Source organism: Spinacia oleracea, chromosome 6 (genome assembly GCF_020520425.1).
Source record: "Spinacia oleracea cultivar Varoflay chromosome 6, BTI_SOV_V1, whole genome shotgun sequence".
Taxonomy (NCBI): domain Eukaryota; kingdom Viridiplantae; phylum Streptophyta; class Magnoliopsida; order Caryophyllales; family Amaranthaceae; genus Spinacia; species Spinacia oleracea.
Window position 1 is genome coordinate 28504930 of NC_079492.1, and position 22163 is coordinate 28527092.

The 22163-nt window shown below is 37.0% G+C and overlaps 1 protein-coding gene across 3 annotated transcripts; it reads right to left on the reverse strand.

Annotated features, from left to right (window-relative positions):
• Positions 1–15034: 15034 nt before the first annotated feature.
• LOC110803331 (uncharacterized) lies at positions 15035–19561 on the reverse strand. Of its 3 annotated transcripts, none has more exons than XM_056833911.1 (8): positions 19007–19561; positions 18765–18832; positions 17755–17857; positions 17512–17577; positions 17197–17397; positions 16844–17011; positions 15484–15552; positions 15035–15403 (listed from the first exon to the last, which is right to left on the reverse strand). In XM_056833911.1, exons 5-8 carry the CDS (start codon positions 17308–17310, stop codon positions 15284–15286), a joined length of 471 nt encoding a protein of 156 aa, XP_056689889.1. In that variant the 5' UTR covers positions 17311–17397; positions 17512–17577; positions 17755–17857; positions 18765–18832; positions 19007–19561; the 3' UTR covers positions 15035–15283. The 3 variants fall into 3 exon arrangements, with proteins under 3 accessions (XP_056689889.1, XP_056689888.1, XP_056689887.1); XM_056833910.1 differs by having other exon boundaries at positions 18765–18853; XM_056833909.1 differs by having other exon boundaries at positions 18765–19561.
• Between the last annotated feature and the right edge of the window lie 2602 nt (positions 19562–22163).

The following is a 22163-nucleotide window of genomic DNA, read 5'->3' on the forward strand; positions in this document are numbered from 1 at the left end:
TATGATTAAGGTTGATTTATGGGTTATTTTCCCGCACCCTTCATAATGATTGTTTTGTGGTTATAAGCATCTAAGTGTATTCTCAGATATGTTAAGGAAGTTAAGCTCGAATATTAAAAAGTTATGCAAAAATATTATGTGATCGAGACCAAACATGATTTATGGTGAAATATGAAATTGAGGTTACACATGGAGTTCTGAGGATTATACCAAAGGAAGTAATCAGGAATTAGTCTGTCAGTAAGGTCGATGGTGTTTTTAGTCTACCTTTCCGCATCATTTATAGGATTTTTTTTGAAAGAATGCTTGATAATCTCCATAAAGAAAGCTAAGCGAGGAAATGTAAGGTTTGCGAAAACGTTATGTGGAAAAATATGATTTATGGTGAAAGCATGAGATTGAGTTTTGCATATAAGTTTCAAGGATCTTACCAAAATAAGTTATCGAGAATTAGTCTGTCTATGAGGTTGATAATATCAATGAATGTTATGAAGTTCGAAAGGAATTATGAATGACTGAGGAATGCAATAAGAAAAGAAATCGACGAAATGACATGTCTGTAAAACCAGGTAGTATGAACTAAGTTTCTGGAATCTAGATTTTTTTTTCTGATAAAGGCACGTGTGATGGCTTAGAATTATCCGCCAAAGCCCAAGTGTTTGTCGACTTAAAATACTAAGGATATAGCAAAGTCATATATTTACGATGTATTTCCCGTCACGTGAATGGACTCGAATCCCTGCAACGAACGTAGTCAACAAAGTTGTGTGACGTAGAAGAAAAGATCGGAAATCGAAATCGAAACGAATCGAATATCGAAAGTCAACGATAAGTTTCCTGCAACAAAGAAGCCCAATGGAAAATGAAAGCGAAATATCTCTAATTATTCGCCCCCGAACGATATGATGTATGAATTACTATGTTTTCTATGAATGATTATGTTATGGTCAACCATGCTCGTGTGTTAGATGTTATGCTTATGTTGAATTTGAAATGTTCACATGAATTATGTCTCTATGATATGGATTATGTTTATGCTGACATGATTGTACTGGTGATCTAATTGTTATACATGGATGCCGTCTCCGATGGAAGTTCTACTGAGCTCAGAGTACGAGATTGATATAATGAATGACTTTTACAAATTATTCGAGTATTGAAATTAGTTGATAAATATTTATTTTTACCACATATACATATATTTTCAGAATTATAATTTAATTTTCATTAAAAGTTACTATTTTCGGTAGAAAATATTATCAAACAAGATATCACAAAGTAAAATGCATGGGAGCGTAGTCTATGCTAACAAGTTTGCCCCTTTTATGTTCTTTGCTCCTCGATCCTATTTTATGAAGTAAAGTGGAGATACTAAAGATGATGGCGGAATGTAATTGACCATAATGACGATTAAGGATCAATATAATTTTGCCCCTTTTGTATTCTTTACTCTTCGATTCTAGGTCTCGAGTTGAAGCGGAGTCCTAAAAGATGATGGCGGAATGAAGGCTAGACATTGTCAGAATTGAAATTGTGAGATCTTGGTTTTAAAATAAAACATCATACTTTCATTCGAGTGTTTTCAATTTTATCAATCATTTTTATAAATCTAATTTTCAAGTTTCGAGGACGAAACTTTTTCTAAGGGGGTAAGAATGTAATAACCCAAATTTTTAAAACTCGATTAATTATGCTTAATTATTTTAATTTAGCTTAAAATCGTTTTAAATCCTAATTTCAAACTTTATTTTAATTAACGAAGTTATATTTCGCTTGAATTTTAATATTGTTACATGATTTATTTTTCAGATTTTATAATTTAATTTCATATTTTACGAGCTTAGCTATATTTTAGATCTTATTTCGTCATTTATAATTTAACATTTTTATTAACAACAAATTTTATTCGAAAACTAAATTTATTATAACACTTTATAAAAGAATTATTTTGGAAATTAATTTTAATGAAAGTCATTATTTTATTTTCTTTAATTTTGATGTTCAAATATAGTAATAAAAATTCTGTAAATTACCCCAACTTTTCATATTTACCAAAATGCCCTTCTTGACCCAATTATAAACCAAGTCAACTCTTCCTTCTCCTCTTCTCTGTCGTGAACAACTGGCAGCCATGGTGCTTGCCATCTAAACTTCCTCTAATGTCTTTAGCCTTGCTGATTCACTACCTAAACTACTAGATTTCATTACTCATCACCCACTTTTCTGTATTTCCTTACATTTGTCAACTTGAGCTTTTGACATTGATATCATCAGTTCATCACTTAGGTAAATGGCCAACTTCTTATTACTATAAATAGTTCTTCAATTTCTCAATTAATCTGCAAAATAAAAACTTTCTATTTCAAGTTTTCAGTTTTCACCATTGATAAACATGGTGTTCTTCACCATCATCTTCGTTTCATTTTCAGAACACCACCACCACCATTAGCCACCACCGGAAACCACCAAAAACCGTCACCAGAAACGCCAAACCCCACCTCGCTTCTTCCTTTCTTCCGACCGTCGGTACACCGCCCAACTCCCCTGCCTTTCTCCACCTCGCTACTCCCTCCCTGCCTCTCTTTTCGCGGTAGCACCACGCCCACCACCGCCAGCGTCGCCCCCCCCCCCCCCCCATTCTGTCCCGTTCCGTTTGTCTCACCGTCGACCAACCACCCAGAACCACCGCAGACATTCCTTCCCCCCCTCACCGTCCTTTTCTCCTCCTCTCTCGCACTTCCCTGCCTCCCTCTCTCCTCCGCGTTCGAGCAGCAGCCCAGCCACCAGAACCACCCTTCTGGCGTGCTTCCACCTCCCTGCCCAGCATCGCGTCGCACCTCGCCGCCGGCCGCCGGCCACCGCCCAGCCGCCCATCTTTCTCCTTCCTTCTTTTCGTTCGATCCCTGCTCTTTGCGTGCATTTGGTTTCCAGAAACCAAAGTTCCTATTGGAACTTTTGGTTTTATTCACTCAAAGTCAGCCCACCCAACTTATAAAACTAGGCCCACTAATATTGAGTAAGTATTACTGCTTTTCAATATTGATTTTTGCTAATTTATGTTTTATAAGAATAATTTTGGTTAAGTACTTTAACATTCTTATAAAGGAATTTTATAAATGACTCAATATCTACCAATTATTCTTTTTACATAAAGAAATTTATATATTTAAATTATTAGTTTTATTAAAATAGAATTACTAAGTCAATAATTATTATTTTATAAGATCTCGATTCTCGGAGCTCAGGAAGAACGAACCAGCGAAAAGGCTTAGCAAATTGTGGAATTGAGGTAACGGTTATTGCTAGTACCCGCAATCCCTTCGAAATGTATTTATGAATGATGTTATGAATGATTGATGTTTTATAATGATGTTTTATGATTTGCGGGATTACAAGCATGATTTGATTGAATTATTTTATGGTAATGCAGCTTTATGCAAATTATTGATTTAACGAATTATTATTCCTGAAAGAATGATTTTATGAAATAACGAAATTTAATGGTTTTGTTGAACCACCCTGAATGAATGAGATTTTCCTGATTAATGTTCTATTAAAAGAAATGTAAACATGATAAATAAAAGTGTAAGAACTGGTCAAGTTCCCCTGATATGGAGCCCAGGCTCCCCCTGATAAGAAGCACTGGCTTCCCCTGATATGGAACCAAGGTTCCCCCTGATAAGAAGCACTGGCTTCCCCTGATATGGAACCAAGGTTCCCCCTGAAATGAAGCACTGGCTTCCCCTGTTATGGAGCATTGACTCCCCCTGTTATGAAGCACTGGCTTCCCCTGTTCGTGTTAGGTTATGATACATATGACAATTCATAAATCATGCGGAAAAACCATAAACCCAGGAAAACATATTATTTACACATAATCATTTAGCATAGATTAGATGCATACTCTTTGTTGCGTGCCTTCCCTAGCTGCGCCCGAACCGAACAAGAACAAGTCTTTAGGACTCCAAGTGTCGTCCCTCCGTAGATAGTCCACAGCACGTCCGGATCCGCCTTAAGATTGACCAACTAGAATCGCCCTTAAGGTACTATTATTTTCGGCACTTTATAGGCAAATGTGTGACTGAATTTTTTTTCTCAAAAAACTCACTTTGAATACTTTTTAAACTTGTGTTATAAATTGTGAGCCCTAGCCTCATATTTATAGCGGTATGGAAAGGGAATCGAAATCCTATTCAGATACAAATTAATTAAACCTAGAATCCTACAAGAACTCTAATTTAATTAATTTATCAAATAGAATTAGGAATTTAATCATTAACCGAACTCCGCATGTTTTAGGAAACGTGCACGAACACAAACACTTGCACACACACGCACGGCAGCCACGATGGGCACCATGCGTGCGCGCGAGCAGCAGCCCACTCAGCGCCCGCGCACGCTGCGCGCTGCGCGTGCTGTGCGCGCTGTGCGCGCTGCGCGCTGCGCGCAGCCTGCTGGGCCTGGCCTTGCGCTGGGCCTGGCATGGCTGTTTGTGCGGCGCGCTTGGCTTGCTGGGCGATGGCCTGGCTTCGTGCTGGGCCTCGTCCGGCAGGCCTCGTCCGATGCTTATTCGTACGATGCGCTTTCGATTAAATTTTCCGATTCCGGAATTCATTTCCGATACGAACAATATTTAATATTTCCGATTCCGGAATTAATTTCCGTTTCGAACAAATATTTAATATTTCCGTTTCCGGAATTATTTTCCGATTCCGGTAATATTTCCGATTCTGACAATATTTCCGTTTCCGGCAATATTTCCGATTCTGGCAATATTTCCATTTCCGATAATATTTTCCGACACGTACCATGTTTCCGTTTCCGGCAACATCTACGACTTGGATAATATTTATATTTCCGATACGATCCATATTTCCGTTTCCGGCAATATTATCGTTTCCGGAGTATTCATTCCTTGCCTGTGACGATCTTAGCTCCCACTGAAACCAAGATCCGTCGGTTCCGAATATTCATAGATGGAGTATTTAATGCCATTAAATACTTGATCCGTTTACGTACTATTTGTGTGACCCTACGGGTTCAGTCAAGAGTAAGCTGTGGATTAATATCATTAATTCCACTTGAACTGAAGCGGCCTCTAGCTAGGCATTCAGCTCACTTGATCTCACTGAATTATTAACTTGTTAATTAATACTGAACCGCATTTATTAGACTTAACATAGAATGCATACTTGGACCAAGGGCATTATTTCCTTCAGTTCGTAGGAGACGTCCTACCATGTTTTCCTGTAAAGTCATGACGACCAGAATAATACTGTTAAAAGGAAAAAGGTTAATGAAATAATGTTCCTGAAATGATGTTCCTGAAATGATGTTCCTGAAATAATATTCCTGAAATAATGTTCCTGAAATGATGTTTCTGAAATGACGTTTCTAAAATTATGTTTCTGAAATGATGTTTTTGAAATGATGCTTCTGAAATATTGATTTATTAAATGTTTTACTATATTCTATTCTCCCTGTTTATTAAATAAAATGAATTGAAATGATGTTACGATGCTAGGGTAACTTGTTACTGAGTCTTCGGCTCACCGTTTTGTTTTCCGTTTTAGGTATTGCTGGGGACCACGGGAACGAGTAGTGGCGAGGATTTCACTATTACCAAGTTCACCTAAGTTAATGTTAAGTTGTATCAAGTTTCAGTAAAGATTCGAGATTAAGTTATGTACTTTGATTAAGGAATTGAGAAGGATGATTATGTGAATTTTTGAGTTTAATAGCTTATGATTGATAGTTGCCTTGTAATTCCCAAGAGGGAGTTACGGCGGGTAATGTCCCGATCGAATTAGGTTAATTCCGCTGCTAATTATGATTAAATAATTGAATTAGAGGTCGGGGCGTTACAGTTCCTTGAAAACTTTATTTGAACATCATTTTTTGAATACTTTGCCCATGTGACATTCAAGGTCATTTAATTAGCGTGCTCGGTTTTGGTGCCGAACATTGTCGTCATAGGAGGCCTAATGACGACGCAAAGAGTTGTTTATTTTATAAGTCGTTCTTAGAATTGAGTGCCTTTTTCATACGTCCTCGTAGCAAATTTGTTACGAATTTTTTATTGCTACGTATATTTTGTGCGCGGGCACCGAGGCTGCGGTGCCTGGACAAAAGGCCAAGCAGCAACTTCAGCGCCCAGCGCAGGGCGTGAAAATATTTGGCGCCAGCCAGGGGCGCTGAAAATGCGTCCCTGACTGGTACTCGTATTCTGTTCGCGTATTATTTTTTGTGCATGCGACTTAATTTTGCGTGCTTGCCTAATAACGTCCTTTACGCGTTGTGCAGCGTTGTGGGATCCGTCACAGGCCATCCTAGGTGTCGCTTATTTTTGTGGCGATCGCCCCGGGGTTGCGGAACACGTCTTTTGGTATAACTCTTTGGCCAATTGGTGTTTATGAATGTTTGGGAAATTTTTAAGGTCGTTGGTTTTCTAGCGTTATTTGTCACACATAATCACAATATAATCACGTAATTCGCTACACGTAACTAGCATTACAACATGAAGCAAAAATAATATGTCATGTAGTTTATGATAGGCTTCTATGGGTAATATTTGCGCCGGCTTGGTACCGCTTCTATCGCAGATCCAACACATGCCCCGGTCGAGGTAGTGCCTTCAACAGACGAATTTCGCCCAAGAGGCCAATCACGATGTAAGCCAAGGGGGCATGCACCAATGAGAGGGACCTAGTGGGCGAGCGATTGGGTTTGGGACGGGTGTACTACTAGCGAAAAGTGCCGAGTGGACAACATTCGAAGCGTATGCACCCCCCGGTTGTCGATGGGTATCCTTAGTCCCAACTCCCGAGATGAAACATCCAAGGGAGCCAATATTCGTTATGCGGTTCTGTCCGTTCACATTAATATGCTGATTTTCAGGTCGTCCCAACTTGATGGGGAAATAAACGCGGGGTAGGATCGTTTCACCCTTCGGTTATTTTGATTACCTACGAGCACGAGTATTTCCTTCACTGTCCCCAGTGGAGTCGCCACTGTGAGGGGGTCGAAAAAGCACGAGGCTAATGCATGACCTCGTCCCTCGTGGGCGTGACGTTTCTTTTTGTCAAATCAAGTGTAATTGGATATCCTGTGAGTTTACACCCAATTGACTAGTAATATAGGAGTCGCCATTCAGTTTTTAACGACAATGAGAAAAACTGACAAAACTCGGTTATCCTGACATAAAGGGAGTGCAATTATGTTTTACCACGACGGCCATAGGTTCCCTTGTGATCCCTGATGTGGGGATCGCTCAACGTACACCCGCAGGGCAGAGATTGAGGGTTCGGGGGACTGTAACTACCGAGAGGAGTACTCGCTCTTCGATAACTCCAGAGGCAGGATATCCTTACTAGCTCAGCATAAATAATTGAAGGGACATGCGTTAACTATTAAACTAATCTGAATTGATTTTAGCAATAAGCAACACATAATACTAGATCGATCGTGATTATCTTGTTTAGATTGATTTAAGGGACCTAGCATGATAGTTCAATTATCCAAGATATTATCTTTGTTAGGCGTGATAGAACAATCTGATTAATAGTTTAACAGTTTTATAAAAGGGTGAGGAAAGCGATTAAATCATGCGAAGGGACACATTACGACGCACCCTTGAGAGGTGCGTCATGGTTCTCTGAAAACTAACCACTTTGGCTTTGCTATTTCTCCTTTTATTTAACGAATGTCAAGTTTCCGGGCTTAATTCTTCAGCTACAAGGGACATGATACGTTCTGTTCGATTTTTGGATGGATTGCGACAGAGCGCGGGATCAATTCCGCAGCGTGAGGCTTAGGCTTAGGCTTAGGGGTTGGAGTCAATACTCAGAATATGAATTGTGTGTTCGTTTCACGTCGAATTTGGGGCTGTATTTATAGAAAAGAGTTCGTGGAAAGATAGAATTTTAGAGCACTAATCCAAGAAGAATTAGGAGAGAACACGTACCCAGGTAATTTCAGCGCCCAGGGCTGGGCGCCGAAGATTTCGGCGCCCAGAGCCAGGCGTTGAAAATAGGGTCTGGGCCGTATTTCCTTGTCATATTTGGACTCATGGAATACGGAGTCTTTGAGACTTATCCGAGTCTTTTAGTGCGTATTAACTTTATGACGGAATGCGTCTGGGCCCGTTACGAACTCTAGGTTCGTTAGGATTTTAATTAATACGTAACTCTTATTTTCGAATTATACTAGGAACAGGATTCCTCTTGCAAATTCTATCTCTTTTAGGATTTATGTTGGAGTGCAACACCTAATTCTGACAGGTTTATATCCTTTATGACTTGCCACTTTTAGCAACTACCCGTGACGACAGTTACTATTTTTAGCCGGTTTCTATAAATAGCAGGTTTCTATAAATAGGAGGTTTGGGTGAAATGAAAAGGGTGATCGAGATTCGTTATTTTATAGGAGATGCGTTGCCAAGTGGAGATTTTAGGTTCTCATCATCGAACCTTCCCTTTCGGGAATGGGGACAAAAGTAGGTGTCTACACCTCCATTTCATTAAGAGCCTAAGAGGGATTGCATCCCCTGGTTTTTATATGAACCATATCCGTAGTTAGATAATCGTGAAGTTTAAGAAGATTCCATAGCTTAGAAGGATAAAATACGAAACCAAGAGATCAACATTGATTGCATCATAGTAAATATTACAAAAAATTAGGAGGTTATTTTGGAATGGCACGATTATTCAACCAAAAACTAGCTTTTGGGCCCGTTCTTCGCACGGGCTTTTACTCACTTGAAACTTGAAACTATTTTTTTGAGGGAGAAACTACAATTTTTCAAACGAATGATAAGTTACATTAAGCACAATTGCACAAGCTTCAATTATAATGCTTAAAAGAAAAAATAACGGCAATCTACCTACAAATGCATATATTTACAAAGAGAATGCCAATTTAAACCCGCAAAAGAATGGTTTCATCTAAGATGGATCAATGATTTTGCTGTCTAAAATTGTAGAAAATAGTCTCTCATAACTGAAACCATTTTCCAAAAATTTAAAACAGTCTCTCATCACCCCCTTGTTTAACATGGTCCCTTTTCACCTTATAATCCAATCCTTTGATAGAATATCTTATTGTTGAATTCTGCACATTGATTTCAATAATAATTATGAACCAGCAGTAAAAATATCAACTATCAACTGCTCATATATACATATAAATGGAATTCAACTTAAAATAGAGTGAAAGAGATAGAAAGTCACCAGAGATCTTGAGGCAGCCGACAACGTTCAATTGTGCCTTGATAAGTTTGGGATAAGAAATGCAATCCAAGAGAGTATCTGCAAATGAGGTACTTATAAGGGATGTTGAATTTGTAAAGGATTTTATGAGTTAAATGACAAACTCAATTCAGTTACATTGGAAGGGAAGGTGGAGGGAGAAAAGGAGAAGATTAGGAATTGAAGAAATTAATTGATTACTTCATTGAATTAAATTCGGAGGTTATAGAAGCTGAAAGGGAGGATTGAAGGCCACGTATCTTCAAAATGATGTTGCTTACGTGTCCGCCACATGTCTTCAAAATGATGTTGATTATGTGTCCTTGAAATAGAGATGGTTATGTTTTTTAAATACTAGGTATTGATTTATGGATTTATCGTTTCCTAAATTCCATCTGATTCCCTTTCTTAAAATCTCGTTTTAAATGAGCTGAGGATATTGTGTCAAATTTAGATTTTTATAGGAAAAATTACATTAAATAATCCAACCTTTCAACGATTTTCCGTTAATAATCAAACCTTTGGATTATTATCTAATAATCAAACTTTTATATCACATTAACTTTTATTGTTCCCAACTAATAAAGAAGCCAAAAATGCTGGTAACCTATCCCACGTGGCATGCAACCATTCGTTAGTTTTTTTTTATATTTTCTTTTAACTTATCCCATTTCCCCCTTTTCTTATTTCCTTTTCTTCTCCATTTCCTCTGTTCAACCACGCCTTTTGTTCTCCCTCCTCCACAACACCAAACCCTAGTCCCCCAATGACAACAACCTCTACGGAAGACCACCATCGTCCTCCTACCTTTTTCTGAACGCCGAACAACACATCCCCTAGTATCGTTGCCCTGCAAACTAACTCTTCCCTCTCTCTTTGTTCCCTGCTATATGAAAACAACGAGAACTCAAGTACAATTTTGATAACAACACTTTTAATTTCACGTTCTACAATGGCGGTGGATCAAAGGATTGACAAATTAATCAAATTCGCGGTAGTTGTGGAGGTAAAATAAAATTTTAAGGAATCAAGTTATTTGCTTTCGGAATGTAAATTGACAGTACCAAATTAATGAGAATTATGGGATTGAGCTTAATTTAATTAGTGAGACCAGATTATTATTCTTATATTGTTGGTGTTAATTTGTGATTATGGCAATTGATGTGGGTAAAATTAGATGGTGTTAGACGCACATGAATTGATGGTGGATTGTTATGGCTACAACGACGTCGTTAGGTAGTTTAATGCCACCATTTTCCTGCGGATTGTCAGCTCTAATGTTGTGGTTTGATGTTTGGAGAATTCATCTGAGGGTACGACCATTATTGAAGCATCAAGCTAAGATTTGATGGATTTCGCAGATGAATGAGGGAGAGAGAAAGATGGGAGGAGAAGAGAAGTTGTTAATTTTAAATGTGTATTTCAGTAGGCAGGTCTTGTTGGACGATTCTTGTTTTGGGCTACGTGGAATAGTGTTCAAACTCCTTGTGTTTCTAGTTCTAGTAATTACGCCATTGTTGAATGTTGTTGATGATGGAGATTAAGATTGGTTGATTTGAAATTGATTGGTGATTTTGCTAACTTGGTGGAACTTCATGTACATATATATATATAGTCGAAGAGGAAGGAGGAGGAAAAAAGATGCTTGAAATTTTTTTAAAAATTATAAAAAAAAATTGACCTTTTTAACCGATTTAAAGTCACATGCGTTCAATAAAAGTTAATGGGGGTATAAAGGTTGAATTATTAGATAATAATCTAAAGGTTAGATTATTAACGGAAAATCGTCAAAAGGTTGGATTATTTAATGTAATTTTTCCTTTTTTTTTATTAAGGCTTGTACATGAAGAGAGAAGTATTATGCAATTTTCAAATAAGAGAGACACATAAACTTTTATCTATCTATCTATCTATACCTAATATTTAAAAAGGAAAATCATACATGATTGGATAACATATTTCATCCTATTTTTTTTTTCAATTTTTCTTTTTGTTGTTTGTTATACGAAGAATTTTACAGCTTCAATACCTCTTCCATTTCATCTTCCTCATTCAAAATCAATTCACTATTTAATTTATATACTAGTGTATGGCTCGGGCGATGCCCCGATTGCTACATTGAATAGTTAAAATTTTAGATTTTTCTTGAGCAAAATATTTGATAAGATACATGTATAGCATTAAGTGAAAGCATTCATCAAATTCGTCAACTACACAAACACACTAAGTCATTTATCATGAGAAATAGTTTTTCAATTGCATCATCTTACAATTTATAATTTATTTTCTAGTGGAAATAAGTGATTCAAAATTAACAAACACCAAATTAGACATATGCAGTAATGCAAGGCATTTCTGTAGTTGATACTTATGACACTTATGACATCATGTTTATTCATGATTGTCCTAATTCTTTAATTTTATTTTTTTCCAAAATAGTCAATAGAAAATAAAGTCACATAAAAGTTTAGTTGTTGTAAACTTCATGTTAACATTCATTTATAAATTAATGTGAAGAGATATACCACAAATGATTGTTGGTTAAGATGGTAATGAGGGTTATCCTCCACACTTGAGGTCTGGATTTCAAACCTCATTGTACGTATTGATTTTTGGTTGTCCATGCCTTTTAATATATTACTATAGATTTGTTCAATCTCTTCCACTCCATCTCCCTCTTTAACACTCAATATTAATTGACCATATAATTTATACTTCATCAGTTCTTATTTACACTACACAACTATTTAGTCACGTGTTCCAATGCACGATTTCAAACATTAATATATTCAATTATAGATAAGAATATTTTTTATAAAAAGTTGATATTTTAAAAAATATTCATTGAGACAAATCTAACAAGACCCCACACGACTATATTTTTTCTGAAGTAAAAATTTACAAAAGAAAGTCAAAAGAACTTGTATGGATAACGTCCAAAATCTAATTGTGTCGTATAAAATTATAAATAAGACTGAAAGATGTATATTTTTTTAACTTTTAAATTCCACCTTTATATAATTCACATATTTCAGGTCACTAGCATCACAATCCCTCAATAAAATTAACTCTTTAAAAGACGAATTAACAACCATTAAATAATTACTCGTTTATTGAATAAACTCAAAATTTAATTATCATTAACTCGAGCATATGGAGTAGTCAAAATATAAATACGTGAGTAGTACGGAGTGTAGAGCACGGTTTTGGTTTTTAGGTAAATTGAGAAACCCAAGGCGACCCGAAACACGAAGGAAATGGCCTTTGGTCGGGTCTGATTATCGAGTTGGCACTTGGCAGTGGCGAGTAATGAGAATGCATGTTTGGAATAAACAAATCGGACAAAGATGACAAAAGTTAAAATCCACGTGCTTTCTAACACACGATACGATGGTTCTCTTTTCTTTTCCTTTTCCTAAATAAAAACAAATTTTTTTCCTTTTATTTTGATGGAGACAATTCATAGTCGGATGACTCGGATATTCGACGCTTTGCACAACTAAGATTTTCAGTCATGACTCATGAGTGGTTGCCTCATTGCAGGTGCTTGGGAATTTTCTAATTGCAATATTACATGTCACTCTTTTACAATTTTTTCATGAAATTGTGTTGATGTTTTACGAAATTTACCAAATATCTCTGTGTGTTTCAAATCATATAATATATCCCTATTTTTTCGTATTGTTCACCAACAGGCCCGGTCCTGCCTTTTTAGGGGCCCTAGACGGAATAAGGGATTAGGCCCCTTTCGAAATGATATGTCTGATACTCTGATAGATAACGGTAATATATCGTTTCACCGTTGGGAAATAGATGCATCAGAATTTTCGTCCAATCCACTACATATTCAAATTTAAATTAATAAAAATTTATTTTATCTTCTTCTAGAATTTCATTGGTCTGTTGCTAAGCACTTGCAACGATAATCATTTAATTATAGTATTGGGTATTCAATATCAATAATAAGGTTTTCTATTTGTTCAAAAACAAAAAAATTAGTATCGGTATGTTATTAGTAGTTATTTACTCTTGTTTTCATTAAGGTTCGAAATTTGATTTTCAGTAATATGTAAGATAGACTCATAGTCCATCGTATTGGTACTTTCGCCCAGATATATTACATGAATTATAACTGAGTACTAAATGCTAAACTAGATATCAAGCACTACATATGTAAGTTCGATGTGGACTTATTTATCTTAAACGTAGTGCTAATATGAAAGAAAGAGTTTTAAGAAGTTAAAAATGAACATATACAAAATATACATGAGAAAATCAATTCCTCAAAAATAAAATTGCATTTTAAAATAAAGCTAAAAAGTAAAACAAAATAAATGAATCATAATGCAAAAAGTATATGAGAATTAATTTGCTGATGCGCAGAATCGAACCCTGGCCCCGAGTATAACATAGGAGCACTTTACCACTGAGCCAAGTATATGTTTTTGTTCCTTAGCGCGTTAATTTAGTATTGAATTAATGCACTGTAAAAATTTCAACTTTTGGGCCCTAGGCAGCTGCACTCCTCGCCTACCCTCAGGGCCGGGGCTGTTCACCAAATACCCCTGTTTTGACTTTTCATTAGACACTCGTTAAGTTATTTTTATGATTAACCAAATGCACCTATTTATAAACTTTTTGCAAAATATACACCTATTTATAAACTTGTTTGCACCAAAAAAATCAAACTGCTTTTAAACTGCAGAATTTGAATCTAACGACTAGTTTGCATTTCTAATTTTCCTAGCAATGAAGTAGAGAAGTTTGTAACAAATTTTCACCAATAAACAGGGATTATATTCCATAAAAAGCTAATTAATTCGAATAGTAGCTTTGCAAATACTTTGATTGCCATTACCATATACATTTTAGCATTTGGTGGAAACGAGTGAAGTCAATTAAAAAGAATGATGGAAGTACAGATAAAAGGTCTCATGAATAAAATAAACCCAAATTGATTCGTTTACCCAATCCTTGAAAATCCTCCATTGTTTCTTAATACCATGCACTTCACTCTCAGCTGTAGGAGCAGGAAGAAGAAGACGATGGAAATGAACAACTTAACTTTTGCAACACCATCAGTTGCCCCCAGGTTGCCTAGATTTTTCATCCACAGTTGCCCCCAGGTTGCCTAGATTTGATGAACTTGATATTACTAACATGCTTCTTCATCAGAAAATCATCTTTCTGGGACATGATTTTGTGATCCTAACATTGAAATCAAGCTATCAACTATTTTCAATTCACAAAAAATCATCAAATTTCCGAACTTGCCATAAATGAATCAAGAGAGGAAATACTGACACTTTGATGCAAACTTTCTCCACTAGTGGAAAAAATACCTGTTGAGGGGGGCATTTTGGGCTTATTGAGGCGAACAAGGCCCGCTTCGACAGACGTGGCTTCAACAGCTCACATAGCTGTTGAGGCGGGCTTTGTTCGCCTCAACAGGTAGTCTGTTGTGGGGGGCTTTCAAAAGCCCGCCTCAACAGGCCAAAACCAAAGCGAAAAATAAGGACCTGTTGTGGGGGGCTTTACAAAAGCCCGCCTCAACAGACACCTCTGTTGAGGCTCACTTCTTAAATGCCCCCCTCAACAGACCTGTATTTTTGCGCCAATACCTGTACATTGGCGCCATAAATTCATATGTTGTCGAGGCGTACATTAAAAGCCCCCTTCAACAACATTATTTTTTTTTTCCAAATTCTTTTAAAATATAAAATAGGTGGCAATAACCAAATCTATATATATACACCATTGAGCATTGAAACCTGTACACGCACCAATCAACACCAGAATAGCAAATGTATGAATCTGCTTATTTTTATTAATAAATCATGAAATTAACTTCATTTATATTAACCCAATAGAGAAAAGCGTATAGTACGTACGTTTACAATTTTTAAACACCTAGCTAGCTAGTCTAACAAATTAACACTAATATTAACAAATAAAGACAAAAGGCTAGAGAGCTAGTCTAACAAATTTCTCTAATCCGGCCACTTAGCTCCCTTTAGATCATGCATTACAAACCTTAATTAAGGCCGTGTTGACTTTCTAATTCCAATCGACTCGATCCCTGCAAGTACCTTTAGCACAACCATAGGCTGAAATATAGCAACAAATTGAGGTGGCTCCTTTCCTTGGAAAATACGACCCTGCACCAAACAAAACCTTTAAAATAGCCACCCACAAATTAGAATTTGCAATCATGCAATAAAAAGAAGTATGACTATACCAGGGCAGGTCTTCCTTTAAGTGAATTGCACATTGTGTTAGCCAACCTTGCTGCCATCTTCTGGTCATCCTGAAAATCAAAAGATAAAAAAAAAATGAAGCTCAACTTATTCTGAAGCAAAAGAAAGTAACAGAGAAAACTAGTAACATACTGGAGAGAGGGAGAGCATGTGTGTGGGAGGTTGTAGAGGAAGAACTCAATAAAAGAGTATTTTCTATTTTTGAGAGCCCCAAATTTATTCACATCCTACACCTAGCATCTCTCTCCTTGTTTGTCTCAGTGTTCATATGTTCTACTGCAAAGTAATGTGTACATTGAGAGTTTGTTATTCCAAAAGAAAGAAGTAGAAAGATGTCTACATCTCCAGAAACCTAGATTTTTTTTATATCAACGAGCCACCGAGGACTAGAAGGATAGTTACAGGCTCAAACTACTAAAAGCCTTGAAAGCATGGCTTTCAAAAGAGTCGTTGGCCATCCTCCCTACTCCGTTAAACTTGTAGGATTTGGCAGGAGACGTCATGTTCAGAAAGAGGGAAGTAAACAAAATGTCATTGTCACCAAGACCTATGTTCGAGAGTTCTAAATCGGCCACCAGCAACTAGCAAGGTTTTGCAGGAAACTGCCTATAACCTCAAGGGCATGCTTTCACATTGTAATTGGGCTATCTACCCTTGAATAGATGACAAGTTCTAGCTCTTTACTCGTCTTTTATCCTAGAAACTCTTTACTTTCGTTTTATCTGCGCCAGGAAAGTATCAGCTTTGGAAAGAGGTGTCCGACAAGGATAAAATCCAAATTCCATGCGAAGCATAATAAATCATGGAGAAGCAGACATATACATGCAAAGTCCCTAGACTACTGTGGCAATGTGAAAGATAAAATAACAATGTAAGAAGATGCAAAATTTTCCGTACAAAAACCATAGGCCAGTGTATCTTATGCAGTGGACTTAGTTAACCAAAATCACATAAAAGTCACCCCAAATCCAATAAAAGTCAACTTCACAAACGGGTTAAAAGACATGAATGAAATTTAGGGTACCAATCTTCGTTGTAAAACTACACCCGTTGTATATAGGACCTGTTGAAGAAACATTGCCAAGACTCAAAGAGTCACAGGACTGTTGTATAATACATAAAAAGCACTTGCCTAATGAAAACAAGGTATCAAACAACCCAAACATCACCTTGCATATCACCAAAGACATACTTTTATGCAACTTCATAAAAAGGCATTGAATACGCTTTATTAATTGTTAAAGTACGATAATCAAGTACTTAAAAGTAAAAAAATATAAGTAAAAAGAATTCATATCATAACAGAAAGTGAGAAGCAGCCACAGATATCTGCGAACTTACAACTGAAAATTGAGTTCCAGATTCATCCATAGTCACAATCTCACCATTCCAAGTGCCTAGCTTCTCCAATATAGTGGAAAAATTCTTCTCACCAACAGTAAGTCGAAGTCTCATTGGAGATCTTTTGATGGGAAATTTCTTTACAAGCCGGTGAATAACATCTAGTGCCTGTAATTCACGATGCATAGAATTAACTTATGAACTAAACTACACAATAAAACCATAATTTATCTCAACTTTATACTGTAATTTACAAAGTGCAACAATCAAAGATACAGCTAATCAAATGTCCCAAAATAAGACAAATCAGAAGAATTATGCATAGCAATACAGTAGATAAAACAGTGCTAAACCTGCTTTTTGGAACTGTTATAAGGATCAACAGCAAAATGGATGTCATGCATCAAACGTTCGATCATAGTTATCGAGTAAGGGCGTTTCGTGTCAGGATTAATGGTGTTTTCCATGACAATGGTGGCAATATCACGAAACTGAAGTGACAATTGAGCCTCCCTTTCTTTCCCTGCAACTTGAAGATCTCCTTTCTCCAGAATCTAACCAAAACAATCAAATATATAAAATCGTGTTCGCTAAATCATTATTAACTAAAACCTCCCCAAAATTACATAAGTTCAATCAAAGAATTCGATTTCAAGAAGATGAATCACCTCTAAACAAATTGTTGTTGCGTCATCTGTCAGAAATGCAGTCTTCAAATCCTTCAGTTTACTACACTGTCGTCATTCCATTTGTTTGCAGACATAACATTATAAAAGAACATTAATTCAGAAAGCCATGAGATGACAGCCAGGAATACAAGACATATGATGGAAATTGGAATGCAGTATATGTATATACAAGCAAAAAAATGCATCAACCTATTTTCTGAAATTAAATAATTAGTAGAATACCTCTGTAATTCCACATTGAGCATGGTTGTGATCCTGAAATAAACCATACTGGTCATGACTACATATAACTCAGCTTTAGATGCTGCAGGACTTGGATATATAGCTGCAAAATAAAATCATTTGTCTTAAAGATCCTACACTTCGGTTGCTATGTGCTTTTGATTCAAATAGCTCCCAAGCCAAGTGCAAAACTCATGTATAAAAAGGTGGGAACTGGAAATCAGGACTTGTGTCTGAAAATGTTAAAAAAAATTCAACAAGCAAGCATCTTAGGAAAAATAGAACGAGGGAAGCTATTGTTGAAACTAACCTTAACGGAGTTCACACAACAAACTGTGATATAATTACTCTATGTCAATCATAACAATGCAAAACTAGAGCTGAGTACAGAAAACATGAGACAAAGACATCTGGGCAACTGTAAGGTACATAGCAAGACAAAAGGAAAAAAAACAAGATGAACACAAGACCATCAGGTAGAAAACATTAGCAGGCAGGAACAACAAAAGTAAAAATAAAAGGGATAACTGCCATACACTCATCTAGTGCTGCAAATTTACTAGTAAAAGAACAACTTTTAGCACATATTGCATAATTTCATAGTCTGCGCAAATTTACATCAAAATAAGAATGTAATAAATATCGGTTTTACAAATTCAGATTGCCCTGACATATTCATTGAAGTTGTCCAGATGTAGACATTGCTGCAACCATCTGATGGTCTTACAACAAGTTTCTCCAACAACATACTAACTAGCACTAAGATAAAGCATAAAAGTTCTAAATAGTACGGGCTTGATCCCCTGTTTAGTTGCCTGACTCTCTTCCAATTAGAAATCAAAGGAAATGTATGTTAGAAACTCATTAACGAATTCAGATTACAAACCACCACCACCGCAACTAATTTGAGACAAAAAACCTAAAATAAAAAACCTAAATTCACCACAATTGTAAATCATTAATTGGAACTGATGAGAGTAATTCCAAGAAGAAGAAGAAGATCTATTTACCACCGCAAGATCAGAGCCACCAGCAAGCCATCACCTTGCTTGCGTCGCCTCATCCGACCACCCACGACCTACCGAAACCCGAGCCGCACCTCCCGTTAGAAAATAAAAAATCGTTAAAATCAACAAAAATAATCAAAAACCTAAATTATAAATCAAAAAAGTTAATAAAAAATAATATGAAAAATCAAAAACCTAAAAGAATTGAAGAATGCAGGAGAGATGGAGAGAGATGAAAGAGTTACCTCATTTGGAGAACGACGCCGTCTTCCTCGAGAATGCTAAGTAGATGACGGTCGAATCGATATACCCTAGCTTGAGGAGGGAGACAAATCGACGAGTTTGAAGAGTCGAGGGAGAGAGGTCGCGGAGATACCCTAGCTTTGTAACTCTTCCATGGAAGGCGGAGGAAAAGCTTCCATGGAAGCCAACGACTGTGAGGAGAGGTAGCCCGATTTGTTGACGAAATAGCGGGTTTGAGGAGTTTTGAACCAGGAGAGAGAGGAGAGAGGAGAGAGGAGAGCGAAGAGAAGAGAGAGAAATGAAACAGATGAAATGAGGAGGAGATAGAATTAAAACGCAGTAGATTGTGAAGACCTGTTGAAGCGAACAAACATAAGCCCGCCCCTTTAGACTAGTGTCTATTGAGGCGGGCAATCAAAAGCCCCCTTCAACAGTATCTATAGAAGCGAACCCCACAAAAGCCCGCCCCAATCTGTTAGTAAAATATTTGACCCGCGTTGACTGGGTGGTTATTGAGGCTCACTTATGTATGCCCCCCTCAACAAGGGGGCTACAATAGGCGTTTTTTCCACTAGTGCTCTCTCCTCCCACCTCCCATGGCTTTCGATTCTCTCCCCTCCACTGAAAATGACGTCCACACCCCCAAGAAACCCAAGCTCAATCACCTCCCCCTCCACCAACAACAACCACAAGAAGAACAAGATCAAACCGGCCTCTCTAAAAACCCTAATTTCTCCCTCTGAAATCGTCCCCGAATTCGCCCACCATTACCCCGCCATTGCCTGCGTCAACAACAGAAGTTTCGGCTGTTGTCCCTCCTCCTGAAGGAAATAATTCCCTTGGTCCAAGTATGCATTTAATGGTAAGTCTAATAAATGCGGTTTAGTATTAATTATACAAGTTAATAATTTAGTGAGATCAAGTGAACTGTATGCCTAGCTAGAGGCCGCTTCAGTTCAAATGGATTAATGATATTAATCCACAGCTTACTCTTGGCTGAACCCTTAGGGTCACACAAATAGTACGTAAACGGATCAAGTATTTAATGGCATTAAATACTCCATCTATGGATATTCGGAATCGACGGATCTTGGTTTCAGTGGGAGCCGAGATCGTCAAAGGCAAATAAATGAATACTCCGGAAACAATGATATTTGCCAGAAACGGAAATATGGATTGTATCGGAAATATAAATAATATCCAAGTCGTAGATGTTGCCGGAAACGGAAACATGGTACGTATCGGAAAATATTATCGGAAATGGAATATTGTCGGAATCTGAAATATTGCCGTAAACGGAAATATTGTCGGAATCGGAAATATTATCTAATCGGAAAATGATTCCGGAAACGGAAATATTAAATATTAGTTCGAAACGGAAAATAATTCCGGAAACGGAAATATTAAATATTCCTTCAAAATGGAAATTAATTCCGGAATCGGAAATATTAAATATTGTTCGTATCGGAAATGAATTCCGGAATCGGGAAATTAGTCGGAAGCGCGTCGTACGAATTAGCATCGGACGAGCTTGCTAGACGAAGGCCCAACGCGAAGCCAGGCCCACGTCCAGCAAGCCTGGCGCGCCTCACAACAGCCCAAGGCCACGCCAGGCCCAGCGTAAAGGCCAGGCCCAGCGCGCGCCTAGGCTGCGAGCACAAGGCAGCAACGCGTGAGCTTCATAGCTGTGTGGGATTTGCGTATGCGCGGGCATGGCCTGCGCGCATGCGGGTCATGCTCGTGTGTGCTTGCGTACGAAACCTAAACCAAGTAGGATTCATTTAAAGATTAAATTCCTATATCTACTAGATAATTAATTAATAGAGTTTTAATTAAATTCAAATTAATTAATTCGTTTCTTAGTAGGATTCCAATACCTTTTCCATACCCTATAAATAGGTGATCAATGCTCACAATTTATAACGAGGTTTCTAAGTATTCAAGAGAGTTTTAGGCATAAAATTCAGTCATCTATTTGACTCATAATAGCTGAAAATATGTAGTACCTTTGGGGCGATTCTAGTTAGTCAAACCTAAGGCGGATCCGGACGTGCTGTGGACTTTCTACGGAGGGACGACACTTGGAGTCCTAAAGACTTGTTCTTGTTCGGTTCGGGCGCAGCAAGGGAGGGCACGCTACAAAGAGTATGCATCCTAAATTATGCTAATTGTTACGTGGCAATTAATTTGGCATCCTTTGCTTTAATGGTTTTTCCGCATGATTTATATTTAGTTATATGTATCATAACCTAACAGTGGTATCACGAGCCTCTAATTAATTCCATAATAATTGCTTAACATGGTTAAATTTTATAAATTTGCAAGGAATTAAAAGGGGTGATTAATTTTCGTAATTGTAATTAATTGCAAATTTGCGTTTATTTAATTATATGTACGCAGTTTTTCGGCAGTTTCTTCGTTAGTCAACGAAATCGAGTGATTTTTGTGTCAATACCGCATGTAAAAGGCATTGTAAAATTTTGACAAAAATATTTTTTTTTCGGCCGAACCAAGAATTCCCAAATTCGAAACCTAACTATGACTTTTTGAAGGTTTTAGTTTTTCGAATGCAAAGTTTGTAATTTTAAGATGTTAAATTTAAATATTTGCGATTCTTGTTGTTAAATCTTGAATTTTGATTGACCTATTGTATATGTTTAACAAATTTGAATGCCTAAGCTTGTTAATTATACAAACCTAATTTGTAATTGTAATTAATTTGTTGAAATTCGAATAATTTAGAATTGATTTGATTTTCATAATTAATTGACGATTTAATTAGGTATCCATGATTAAAAACCACCATAAAAATTGTTAATTTATGATAAATTTTAAATTTTTATGACCTAGATTTGAATCCATGATAATCGGAAATTAATTGATTAAATTTTTTTCGATTTTTCGCCCTAAATTTATGAAATTAATATGTTTTATTAATTTGTCAATAAATTTGAATTAAAAAGTTTTAATTTTTATGAAATTTGCTCATGATTGTTGCACGCAGAAAGCAAAGGACGCTACGTGTTACCTTTGAGGGGTGTTGTATAGTGCGGGCACGCGACGACGAGCAAGGGAGCTCGTCGCCCGTGCGGAACGAATGCAACGGGCAACAAGCAAGAGGCGCACACGCGAAGCAAGGGAGCTGGGCGTGTGTGGCTC

What these genes read in the sequence shown, in the direction of transcription:
- LOC110803331 (XM_056833911.1), bottom strand. Translation starts at nt 17,310, where the DNA reads ATGGAAAACACCATTAATCCTGACACGAAACGCCCTTACTCGATAACT. An exon ending in ATAACAGTTCCAAAAAGCAG is followed by an intron (nt 17,012 to 17,196) that starts GTTTAGCACTGT and finishes CGTGAATTACAG; the next exon opens with GCACTAGATGTTATTCACCG. An exon ending in TTAAAGGAAGACCTGCCCTG is followed by an intron (nt 15,404 to 15,483) that starts GTATAGTCATAC and finishes TGTTTGGTGCAG; the next exon opens with GGTCGTATTTTCCAAGGAAA.